This window comes from Carcharodon carcharias, chromosome 26, assembly GCF_017639515.1.
Source record: "Carcharodon carcharias isolate sCarCar2 chromosome 26, sCarCar2.pri, whole genome shotgun sequence".
Lineage (NCBI taxonomy): Eukaryota > Metazoa > Chordata > Chondrichthyes > Lamniformes > Lamnidae > Carcharodon > Carcharodon carcharias.
The window spans coordinates 38,915,194-38,928,552 of record NC_054492.1 but is presented as its reverse complement, the minus strand read 5'-3'; the positions used below and the strand labels follow the sequence as shown (position 1 = coordinate 38,928,552).

Here is a 13,359-nt window from a genome sequence, read left to right as displayed (position 1 = left end):
ATATCATCTATGCGGCTGGATGACAGTTCTTTGCTTCATAATGCCCATGTGATTAGCGCCTTGGGGCATTTTATTAAAGGCGCCCATTCAATATAAGTTGCTGATATTTCTTTCTAACACTCATGATCTGCATGAGTTCTCCAGTGTTAAAATTGAATGTTTAATGGTACTATTCAATAGGCATAAGTTAGAATGTGTCCTGGCGGAGCAGAGGAGTTTTTGTCACTTTGTTACTTTGATGTTGATGTTTCTGAAGCTGAAGTAACCAGTCTGCGCGCCCATGTGACGTGCAGGAGGCTGTTGAGTGGCTACTTCGGCCCATGATGTCACCGTGTTTCCTCTCAGTGGCTAGGCTGCCCCCAGTGAGATTCACTCAGGAAGTTTCATTAGAACGGAACTGGGGGGGTGGTGGATGTACAAGTGAGATGCCAGATTTTGTTGAGTGGGAGGAAATAAAGGCGAAGACGACTGTCGAGCAAGAACCATTCCAGCAGCGGGAACCATCTGCAGCGGGAGCCAAGCTTACAGATCCCTCCAGCATTTGTTTCCCCAGCCTCCAGCTGATTATTCTCACCCACGGCGATGGCATCGTTCCCTGAAGTGCGCGGACTGCCCACCGAGGAGGTAAGTTTCTCGTTATCATCCGTCTTTAATTATTCTTTTTGGGGGAAAAAACCCCACAAAATATCGGTAATTGGTGTTGCAACTTTGTCAGGCTCAGCTGGCTCTGTCCAGCAAAGTACCCCCCCCACCCCCTCCGCACCTCCCCTCAAATGCAAGAGCCTAGGGGGGGGGGTTTGGGTGACAGGAGCCCGAACCCGGAGCTCATCCCCCTGATCCCTGCCCGCTGCAGGATAACAGCCGCGGGGAGAGAAGGCAGATTCGCTTGCTCCAGAACTGGGGCCTAAAACGAGGGCATTTTGCTGCCCAAATTCCTCGCCGCAGGAGCTGGTTACTTCGGGATTCGGGGCAGCTGAGCCCAGCTTTCAATGTGTTTTGTCAATTCAATTTCCCGTTCGGAGCTCTCTGTTCATCGAGTGTGTTTGTGACTTGCAGGAAGGATGTCGGATTCTGCGAGTGAAAATTTTCTCTGGGATTGGCCTGGCGAAGAAGGATATCTTGGGAGCCAGGTAGGTTTGGGAGAGGGGGACAGGACAGGAGCCTATTTCCATGCTGTCCACACTTGACAGGGCCAAAGAGCTGGCAACTCGTGTGTCCCTATCTGTGAGGGGAGAACGGCAGCGACTGCTGGGCGGTGGTGAGTGGACAGACATCTCAGAATGAAAGAGCAGAGCGAGTAAACACAGGCATTTATTTAAAAAAAAACATGCTGTGGTTTGAAAAGGTTAGGGGAGTTGGCATTTCCATGTCCTCACTGAATATTGGGCAATTCTGAATGTTTCAATAGTTCAGTACTGTGGTTGTGTTTTCCAACTTACCTTTTATTGATTTATTTCACAATTGTGTAACAGTGAACTCCATTAACGTCACAGCATTGATACTGAATGACTAATTACCTCCCTCTTTCATGTCATGTGAATCTGAGGCATAACATGGGTGGGCTGGTAGGTGCTGTACAGGTATGTTCTGTTGGATGCTGCCAGACCTGCTGAGTTTTTCCAGGTAATTCTGTTTATGTTATGTTGGTCGTTTTCTCTGCCACCGTTCTTTGAACAATAATACTTGGGGCAAATCAAATACTTTTGACACATGCTTAATGACAATTGTGTCGGAAGGCAACAGTCTTGACTGCTCCTGTTGCATTTATTTTGTGAAGGCTTTCTTCAGGTCGCCTTCTCCCCCTCCCCCTGCCCATGAGGAAGGTGAAGGCATGACTGAATTGCCTTCCTGAACATAATTCACTATCATTGACTCCTTGAAGTTTGTCGTTTTGGATGTCAAATTTAAATGTGGCAACAGGCTTCAGATTTTTTGACAAGTTTGTGTGTTCAGTTTTGTGACTGATCTTTGAGATGTGGCCTACAGTTATCTTGACATTTGAGGATGGTTAAAATAAAAGCAAAAAGCTGCGGATGTTGGAAATCCAAAACAAAAATAAAAATAGCTGGAAAAACTCAGCAGGTCTGGCAGCATCTGCGAAGATGAACACAGTTAACATTTCGAGTACATATGACTCTTCATCAGAACTAAGTAAAAATAGAAAAGAAGTGAAATTTGATGATGGTTCACTTGTTGATTAGGATGGTAGGTGTGGTATCGTAATGCAAGAAGCAAATCCCAGTTAAAGGAACTTGTCGTCATTTCTCCCAGTTCTGACCATTTAAGATACAGCTGTGCCTCTCTCCATAGGAATTGCTGGAAAATAAAAACCACCTAATTTGCCTTCTACAATTGTGATAGTGTCAAGGTACAATGGTAATGGAATTGCGTTATCATTATCATAACAATCATTCTCTCTCGATTAGTCTACAAAAGACCTAGAAACGAATTGAGAAAAAAATCCCCTAATGGTGAAAAGCTTTGGACGGCATTGGACCAAAGTCACCTGTTCCTCACGGGTACTTGATGTCATGATGAAAATTGCTCATTGTCTCCTCCAATATTATTTTCTGGAAACAATTTGGCTTCCAACAAATCAGTACTAAATGCTTACGTTAGCTCCCTAAGGGAGCCTGTTCCATAGGTTTACCACTCGTTCACTGAAGAAATACTTCTGCAGATTAGGTTTCCATTTGTTCCCCTCACCACTTCTCTTAATTCCTCAGCTGTCATCATACTGTCAGGCTGCGTACCTGATGTCAGGTTAGGAGTGAAGACTGAATAATGACTTCTTCCAGGAAGACTCAAGTCATCCCTTCATCCTCCCTGGACACAGCACACAGTATGGGCATCCCGTTCAACCCTGAACTGAGCTTCAAACCAAACGTTTTATCACTGAGACAGCTTATTTTTTATCTTTATTACTTGACGACCCCCCCCCCCCCCATCTCAATACATTCATTGCAGCAATGGATTTGTTGCACACCAGCCACACCAGTTCTATTTTTCTTCTGGTTCTCTAGTCACCATAATCTGGAATTATCACTGTTAACGTGTTCTCTCATCCATCAGTCCCCATCCTCACTGGCCAGCATTGATTCTTGCACTATGTTATATTACATTTAAATTTGTATCCCGGTCTACAAGTGCTTTCACACTCTCATCTCATTTTACTTCAGCACCTGCTCTTTCTCACACATTTAATTCCTCTTCCGTTAGTCTTGTGTGTGTCTTCGTGCTGTTGCCCATCTGGTGGCAAAGCCTTTCAGCATCCTCGTCCTACATCTCAACCGTTTTGGTCACACCTTCCAGCTGTTCTTCCGTTTTCCTTATCTTTGCAAAATGCACAACTGAAATGTAGTTTATTTTTAATGTTTTCTGGTCAGTCAGTCAGTTATGACTTTTGCAGTTGATAATCCATGAGCCTGCCAATACTTCCAAACGCTGTCAAAGGCTTTTACTATCATTGACCCTCATGCTGAGTGTATTGTGTCTGTGTCATCTGATACCATCAGTATATCCATTGTACCTGCTGGTACCACAGATAATCTGTATGAATATACAAAAGTAACAAGACAGGTAAAGATCAAGTGATCTAACAAACCTGCCCAGTATCTTTGTAATGCCTGTACATCCTGTTGCAGGAATTCACTACCTATCCGGAGCCAGCCCAATTAAGCAGAAAAAATTGTAAAAATTGCTCACAACTCCTTTAGGCAATGGAAACTCATCCTGAAGAACTGAATGATCCTGATTTATATTACAGGGAGCTTCTTATGAGGAGACCTTTGGCCTAACCAGATATGGGTCCACTCTCACTCTCCCTCTCTCTTTCACTCTCTCACTCTTGCCTCCCTTTAGCTCAAAGGTTAGCTTTTATTTTAACCTGCCTTTAAAGATGACATTTTTGATTTATGTCATGCCTTGAATATAATAAAACATCAAGCTGTTTCATACGAGTGTTTTCAAACAAAATTTGATACCACATAAAGTGATATTAGGGGACAGCTGTCCAAAATCTTGGTCAATGAAGTAGGCTTTAAGGTGATTCCCAAAGGATGAAGGAGATGTAGAAATGAGGAGTGGCTTAAAGGGGAATTCCAGATCCTAGGGCAATGGCCACCAGCACGATAAAAATTGAGGATGTGCCAGAATTGGAGGACTGCAGAGATTTTGGAGGGTTGTAAGGCAGGTGGGAATTATTATAAGGGCTTGAAAAGTAAAATGCCAGTTAGAGGAGGAAAAATCAGTTAGTGGCTGTAGGGACAGAACACGGCCTCAAAGATCTTTCCTCCACTGGTACCTGCTAATCCATCAATTTATTGATTTGTCAGTGTTCCTGCTTGTGTATAGATTTATTTATGGCATTCATTGTTTTGTTCCTTTACTGGTGTCTGTAGTTTTATTTTATACAAAAATTGCTATGGTAGCAACGGCTGTATTCATTTATTTTCTGGTGTATTCTGCTGTACTGATGTATTGATCAAGTGGTGGCTGATGCTTTTAAGTTCTTGGTGCTTGGTTAATTATGCTGCGGTGTGCCTTGGTGATCTTGTATTGTTGATGGTGACTACTGAGTGATGAGTCATCCAGTTTTCACTTTTTCTAGGGGTTGAGTTTTTCTGTTGTAATTGTGTAGCATTTAGAACAACTGATGTGTTTTGTTCAAAATTAAATTGTGCAGTTTATTACTTTAGTGCATAGATTAAAAATGAACTTCTGTTGCCTACTGTTTTGGGGGCATACTGTCATCACTGCCTTTGCTAAAATCAAGACAAAAGCTTTCAACACCATGCAGATCCTCCCACCTCCCTGACCGTAAAGCCGCAGGAGGTTGACTAGTAGTTTAGTGAATGTAACCTAATCACAATGAATAGATGGAGTGGCATTTGAATTGCTTGCAGATCAACACCAGTTGATACAGGAATATGGGTGGTAATAGCAGCACTTAGCATGAAGCACTAATGTCATATTCATGTGTAGAATCTAACTGCTTTCCAGATTACAATGTAGCAGCAATTCCCAATGTACATATTGCAGTCTTATTTGCTGCAAGTGCAACCTTAAAATATAATGGGGAACTCTTAATTGTACTTATTAAAATTGACATTAAAATGCAGGTTATAGGAAGAAAAAGTGAATATGTTCAATGTTTTGTATTCTAGTGTTAGATCTGTTCCCAAAAATTGCATAAGATGACTTCGCACCCACATGTGTAACTACAAAACAAATTGAGATGGCCAAGAAATCTGATCATTATGTGCCCACTAAAATCAAGACGTTGGCAGGTATATGGGAGACACACCCCCCCGTATCAGGTGGCTGGGATGATTCATCCAACTGCTCGACTAGCCACAGTATCAGGATCTGCACAACTCAATGGGTCCCAGAGGATAAACACTTTCTTATCAGCACAATGAGAAAAATACAGGGCAAGCAATTGGTAGTTCACTCAGAGAAACTTGAATGTAGCCAACTAGATTGAAACATTCGCCGTTTGTTCACAAGTCTAATCCAGAAAAAAAATAGAAGTATTCCTCATTCAGGGTTACTGCAAGTGATTTGACCAATGTGATATGGTGTGTTAGATTTCTGCTCGTGTAAATGGCACAGTGAGAACTAGTGTTTCAATTTGGGGTCAGATACTGAGCTCAAGCATGAAAGAGTAAGAGAGTTTTGTGCCTGTAAACTATGTTGTTCAATTTCCTGAGGCAATCTGTCGACACAATAAACAGTTTCAATTCAGAGTGTGAATTAGTCCATGAAGAGAGCCATCTCTTCCATTGATGACCGACTTTAAGATTCTCGTCCTTGCCTTCAAATTCCTTTATTGGTTGAGCTTTGCCAGCTTTCTTTCACTGCATGAGCCTTCTGCTCTTCCAACGTATGATGACAAGTCCTTCTTTGCTCCAAATACTGACAGCAGTTCCCTCTGCTTCTGGAACTTGTTTAGCAAGTCTGCCTCATCACCTGACTTCGGATCTTTCGGATTCTTTCACCTCTGCTGCAGAGTAAGACCGGCAGTAGCTTACTTCGATAACACCATTCTTCAAGATCCTAAATAAAGCAGCTTTATGTAATTGTGCAATGGGTAAATGCTATGAGGTTGAACCAGGAAGCGTTCCGCCTAGCTCAAAAGATCAAAGGCTATCTTGGTTATGTAGCCCTGAGGAAATACAATGGCTTTAGCACCCCAAGTAACTTAGTTCCTGCATTGCTGAGTCCAGAAGGAATATGCATCGGCTCAAGGTTACAAGTCTAAATGCATCTTTTGGAGTTCTGTTCAATAACCATTGGCTGGATGGAGGCATGGAGAATCTTTGCTCAGGAGATCAAATGTGCTCAGGAGAACCTGTGATTGAACAGGGTTACATGTGGCCTGTGTAAGGAACTAACTCAATGGTCTTAAGCTAGAAAGAGGAAAGACTGCTTGAATCTTGCTGAAAAGACATGTTGCTGAAGTTTTTCTTCTTGCACTCATCAGGACAAACTCAAGAATGGATGGCAATGCCTTGGTCAATCAGAATCGACTTGCCAAACAATTGGTACCCTTTTCCCCTGTAGTATAAATTGTTGTGATCATTTGAAATTTGATATTCTTGCCATTTGTTCTGAGAGTGCAAGACGAAAAGCTTCACCAACGTCTCTTTTCAGCAATTTTTAGGTTCTGTGCTACCATAGGACTGCTTATTTGATTCAAGGCTTAGACAGGTTCCTGTCATTGTAATTGTCATCAGACTGATGTCAGATAAAAATTACAACAAATTAGGGCATTGATGAGAATGAAAACTGGAAGATATTTCAAGTTACCCTCAGCCACACTGGTCATCATCTTCAGGCTAAACAAGTTGAGGATTGAAGAACCAAAGATGATTTTATACAGTCATAGAGGTCTCCAGCACAGAAAAAAGCCCCTCAGCCTATCAAGTCTGAACCGGTCAAACAAGTACCTAACTATTCTAATCCCATTTTCCGGCACTAGGCCCATTGCCTTGTACGCCATGGCATCGCAAGTGCACATCCAAATACTAGTTTAATGTTATGAGGGTATCTGCCTCTACCACCCTTTCAGGCAGAGAGTTCCAGATTCCCACCACCCTCTGGGTGAAAAAATTCTTACCTTAAATCTATGCCCCCTGGTTATTGATCCATCCACCAAGGGGAGAAGTTCCTTCCTGTCTACCCTATCTACCCCCCTCATAATTTTATACACGTCAATCATGTCCCCCCTCAATCTCCTCTGCTCCAGGAAAAATAACCCCAGTCTATCCAATCTCTCCTCATAACTAAAACTCTCCAACCCAGGCAGCATCCTGGTAAATCTCCTCTGCACTCTCTCTAGAGCAATCACATCCTTCCTGTAATGCGGATCCAGAACTGCACGCAATACTCTAGCTGTGGCCTAACCGGTATTTTATACAGTTCTAGCATAACCACCCTGCTCTTATATTCTGTGCCTTGGCTAATAAAGGCAAGTATCCCATATTCCTTCTTAACCACCTGATCTACCTGTCCCTCTGATCCTTGGTATTCCCATGCCTTGTTTGCCCTGCTCAATTGCATCACCTCACACTTATCCAGATTCAATTCCATTTGCCACTGATCAGCCCATCTGACCAGCCCGTCTATATCCTCCTATAATCTAAGGCTATCCTCCTCACTATCTACCACTCCACCAATTTTTGTGTCATCTGCGTACTTACTGATCAACCCTCCTACATTCAAGTCTAAATCATTTATGTATACCACAAACAGCAAGGGACCCTGTGGAACCCCACTGGACATAGGCATCCAGTCACAAAAATACCCCTTGACCATCAGCCTCTGCTTTCTGCCACTCAGCCAATTTTGGATCCATTTTGCCAAATTGCCTTGGATCCCATGGACTCGTACCTTCATTATCAATCTCCAATGCAGGACCTTATCAAAAGCCTTGCTGAAGTCCAAATAGACCACGTCAAATGCACACCTGGTCACCTCTTCGAAAAATTCAGTCAAGTTGGTCAGACATGACCGCCCCTTAACAAAACCATGCTGACTGTCCTTGATTAATCCCTGTCTCTCCATGTGTAGATTAATTCTGTTCCTCAGAATTGCTTCCAATAGTTTCCCCTCCACTGAGGTTAGACTGACCAGCCTGTAGTTCCCTGGTTTATCCCTTCCTTCTTGAATAATGGTACCACACTGGCTGACCTCCAGTCCTCTGGCACCTCTCCTGTGACCAGAGAGGTATTGAAAGTTATTGCCAGCACCCCTGCTATCTCCTCCCTTGCCTCACTTAACAGCCTGGGATATATTTCATCTGGACCTGGAGATTTATCTACTTTTAAGCCTGCCAGACCACTTAGAATTTCCTCCCTTTCTATGCTAATTTCTTTAATTATATCACCGTCCTTCTGGCTGATTTCCATATTCAAGTCATCCCTCTCACTTGTGAACGTTGACAGAGTATTCATTTAGAACCCTACCTATGTCTTCCGGCTCCACACACAAATGACCACTATGGTCCTTAATGGGCCCTACTCTTTCCCTGGTTATCCTCTTACTCTTAATGTACTTGTAAAATAACTTTGGATTTTCCTTTATTATATCCCACCATGTTTTTTCATGCCCCCTTTTTGTTCTCCTAAATTCCTTTTAAGTTCCCCCCTACACATTCTATACTCCTCTGGGGCTTCCATTGCTTTGAACTCTCAGTACCTGCCATAAGCCTCCCTTTTTCTCTTTATTCAATCCTGTATATCCCTCAACATCCAGGGTTCCCTGGATTTGTCGGTCCCACCCTTTGTCTTTACTGGAATATGTTGGCCCTGTAACTCTCCCTATTTCCTCCTTGAATGAGTCCCACTGGCTCTGACACAGATTTATCTAAAAGTAGCTGCTCCCAGTCCACTCTGGCCAAATTATATCTGATCATATTAAAATCGGTCTTCCCCCAATTTAGAACTCTGATTTCTGGCCCATCCTTTTCCCAATAACCTTGAATCTAGAGGAGTTATGATCATTATCTGCAAAATGCTCCCCCGCTGATTCCTCTACCACTTGCCTGATTTCATTCCCTAAAATTAAGTCCAGGACCACCCCCTCTCTTATATGTACTGGCTTAAAAAGCTCTCCTGGATGCGGTTTAAGAATTCCGCTCCCTCTAAACCTATCACACTATGACTAACCCAGTTACTGTTGGGGAAGTTGAAATCCCCCTCTATTACTACCCTATTATTTTTACACTTCTCTGAAGTTTGCCTACATATCTGCTCTTCTATTTCTCTCTGACTGTTTGGGGGCCTATAGTACACTCCCAGCAATGTGATTGCTCATTTATTGTTTTTCAGTTCTACCCATGTGGCTTCATTTGAGGAGCCTTCTAAGATGTCATCCCTCCTTACTGCTGTAATTGATTCCTTGATCAATGTTGCGATACCCCTCCTCTTTTACCTCCTTCCCTGTCTCACCTGAAGACCCTATATCCTGGATATTTTCTGGTCAAAGTACTTGGATTGCATTTAGGATGATACAAGATGATGACTTGCCTGCTCCCCAATCAGTTGTCAAATATTGTTGTACTTTGTTGCTGTAAGTTGTGCTGCTGGCCTTATGAGAGAGCTTGCAATTGGGAAGGCACTCAATTCTGTATGATGGAGCTTATCCCCTCTTTGTGATCTCTCTCTATTCAAAACTGAGATTGTGCAGTTGTTCAGCATGAAACCAAGTTTTATAAATTAGCTGTCTATAATCAGTTAAGTGGGAGGATTATGGTTAGTGGGTATACTTGTTGATAAAATCACACAAATAATCCACTCAGTCCTTTTCTGGTTGGAAACAATTCGTTGTTGATAACTCTGAAGATAAAGCTATTTATTTAATTGTCTTTTTGATAAATGTATGTTTGTTCCATTATCCCTCCTTATCATTTCCTGTATAAACCAAGGCTGTTTAATTGAATGCAATTATATGCAGACGCTACTTTATTTGCACAAAGAGCTTTAAGTTCATATGAATTCTTGGTCTGCTTATTTATCTATGCATCATAGCTTATTGCTGTTCATGTCAGACAAAACCTGTAGTTCTCTTCACCACCCCCCCCCCCCCCCCCCATTCATCTGAGAGAAGACAACAGAATATTAATTTATTGTCAAGCACAATAACATTGAAATACAGAGAAAAAAACAAAAAAACTGCGGATGCTGGAAATCCAAAACACATTGAAATACAGTTCTTCCTTTTCAATCAATACATCTACAAGACAAGGGAAGAGGGCACTCGACGCATATCTCTGCCACGCAGTTAATTCAACATTGTTACAATTATGTAGCTCTTCCTTGAGGCTTTTTCTTGGCTGGTTGATGCCCTGTAACTACAAAGCTGAAAAAATAAATATTTTTACTAAGAGCTCCCATCTCATTTAGGGCCAATCTACTTCCAACAGCTTGCTCTGAAAATTCTGCTCACATTTTGACAGCCATGACAAATTCCACCACAGCAGCTGAGACAATCCACAACATTCTAACTAAAGCAGCCCATGACATTCTTTTTAAAAAGGTCAATTTGCCCCACCTTCCAATGTAAATGGATCTTTTAAATACTTCCATGGTTTGGATCCACATCCTTGCCAAAAACTAATTGGTTCTTCCTTGGGCAATACCCTCTCTGTGTACCAAGTTTCATTGAAATCCGTCCATTAGTTTTTTTTAGATCTGTTGTTTACAGGCTAATAAACATGGCCGAAAACGATACCTCTGCCCATCTTCAGTGGCGGAGGTAATAATGAAAATATCACCTAGTAGGCAGGAGGCAATAGAACTTGCCTGTGAGAACAACAATCACCAGAGAAAAAAAAATCTGCTTTTGGAGGAATATTTGATCAGCTGGGAGCAAACTCTCATAGTTTCTAAACTTGTTCTGCTTAAAACACCAATAAACATGTAAAGATTTTGCAAGACGGAACTGAGGTTGACCCTACATTTTAGTGATGAAAGTGCAAATGATTAATTTCATTAGTTTTGTATGCTATGAACTTGCCTAAAGTGATTGAAGGGTTATTGCTTTTTTTAAAAAAAACATTAATTCTACCAGAAACCGTTTTAAAGATTTCATTTCTCTTATAAGGTGAGTTTAAATTAAAAAAGGTCATGATTCCAGGGTGGCCCAATATGGGGAGCTACATCCTTGCAAATCCTGAGGAGGATCGGAGAAAGGATGTTTTCAATCTGAGTCTGTGTGTAGACCAAATAAACTCATCATTTGGTGAATCAGTGGATTAATTTAATAACAATTATTTTTATTTGTGACAGCGAGGGGAAGTGGGGAGCATTTCTCCTGTTAGTTTAATGCTAAGAAACGTTGGCAGTTATGGGCAGTTTGGCTCCTGAGCTGAAACTGAAGGAGCAAAGCAATGGTTTGTGGGAAAAGCGCGGAGCTATATGAAGGTACAATGGCAAGGAGAGGATTAGTTAATTGTTATAAATTTCATTAATAGTTTCAAAATGCCTATTCATCTGATTCTGGAGAGCCTGCAAAAGTTGTGTGGGTTTCGGTGTGTTGGATTCTATGGAAGAATGTGCAGGGCTGTGGGGAGAAGGCTAGGGGAATGGAGCACTAGGAAAAATGCTCCTTGCCAAAACCAGTGCAGACATAATGGGCTGAAGAGCTGCCCTCTGTGCTGAAACTGTTCTGTGATTCTGTGATTTTGTTTTAGTTGGTGAACCAGTTTGAGCTGAACCAATAGCATGATACTAACCTTCATCTGGATTGCTGTTTCGCCCATTCACACTCTGATCTTTCCAGTGGTACTGCTCCAACCAAACTCACTGCATGCTTGAGGGTCAGTGCTGCTGAATCCTGTTCCTGGTAATTTGTCTGCATGTAACCTGGATGTTGACAGAATATCGCATGACAGCTGCTGTCTTTTCTTTCCCTGCTGGATTCTTCTCAAATTGCCATTCATCTTGTGCTGTGTTTCCTCCCATTTTGGGTCATGCTTGCCCTTATTTTTCCAAGGCCTTTCTCATGACCACAGCCAGGGTTTAATTGCTGCACAAGCCAAATCCCAGCCAGAAACTTGGCTTCCGGACCATAACCTTTTTGTTTGTATTCTGAAATCAAGAAGATGACGTTCCGATCTCAGCAGTAAGAGGTCTGGTAACACTTTTGGGATTTTTTAAAGTTAAAAACTAAAACTTTTATTCACAAAAATAAAAGAAAACTTAAGCACACATGATTACAATTACGCAATTAAGGTTAGTTTTACAAAAATATTCCCTCAAACTGTCTACTTGGTCAAACCCACAAGTAAACACCTTCCAGGTAATCCTTCCTTATATATGTTAACTATAAAAGAAACCCAGTAATATTACACAAGGAAAACTGCTGTAGTTTCAATAAAGGGCTACCACATGACCTTTACCCTCTTCCAACCTGCGGTGGAATTCACTCAGAATAAAACTGCTTGCTGCAGCCCAAGGCTTTTCTGGCTTGATTGGATTGGTGATTCAAACTGTACCTCCAGCCCAGCTCTCCAACTATCTCAACAGCTCAAACAAGTCCAGCTATCTACAGGCAGCTTATCTCTCTCTCTCTCTCTCTCTCTCCCCAATAGCTATCCACAGTTACTATTATACCTTTTTTCCCTTTCATCTTAGTTCCGTTGTTCTCATGCACCTCTTTGAAACTCAAACCGTTCCAAATATATGATCTTTTATGTTTCCAATTTGTTTTTTCTTTTGGATCAGTAAAATATCATATTCCACTATTAGTTTACCTAGGAACTCCTGCAAGATGCGAACATTTTCTTTGTTATCTCTGACTTACCTTTGATATTCATCTAAAAATGCAAATGCTTACTTGTACCTCAACTTAAACCTCTATCCTTTTCATGTTTCCAAACCCCCAGATGACCCGACTCCTGCCAAACTCTTGCCCAGCTTAATTAAATCTTTCACACACACATACACCAAGCCTTCTCTGCAGAATAACGCAATATTCCCCAAAATATATTTTAAAAAGTCCATTCTCACATCTTCAACTTCAGGATACTGCACAACTAACCCATGCTTATTGTATAGCACTGCACACTGTTATTCCCTACCAACCACCACTCCCCCAGCATTTTAATGTTTGTTATTAGGCACTTGAACCCATTGGGTTCAGTTAAAGATGTTAACCCTTTTAGAATTCTTGATCCAGCACCTTTTTGCACCTATCTTTAATTTAGTCAGGCCCTAACTTATTAATCCTATACATGATGCCTCTTTGGCTTAATTCTGCCTTGTCATCAGCCTATTTGCTTCCACACTTCCACACTTAGACTGCTTTGTGCTGCCAACTTTGTGTTTCTCTCCCATTTTTTCAGCATTTTGTTTT

The 13,359-nt window shown here is 41.7% G+C and overlaps 1 protein-coding gene across 2 annotated transcripts in view; it reads left to right on the top strand.

Moving 5' to 3' along the window:
• Positions 1 to 328: 328 nt before the first annotated feature.
• Positions 329 to 13,359, top strand: part of nedd4a (NEDD4 E3 ubiquitin protein ligase a) — a 125,297-nt gene continuing 112,266 nt past the window's right edge. For both annotated transcript variants that reach the window (XM_041175037.1, XM_041175038.1), the window contains exons 1-2: positions 329 to 624; positions 1,057 to 1,130. In XM_041175037.1, the coding sequence (XP_041030971.1) occupies positions 583 to 624; positions 1,057 to 1,130 (116 nt within the window). In that variant the 5' untranslated portion in view covers positions 329 to 582. The remainder of the gene's footprint in view (positions 625 to 1,056; positions 1,131 to 13,359) is intronic.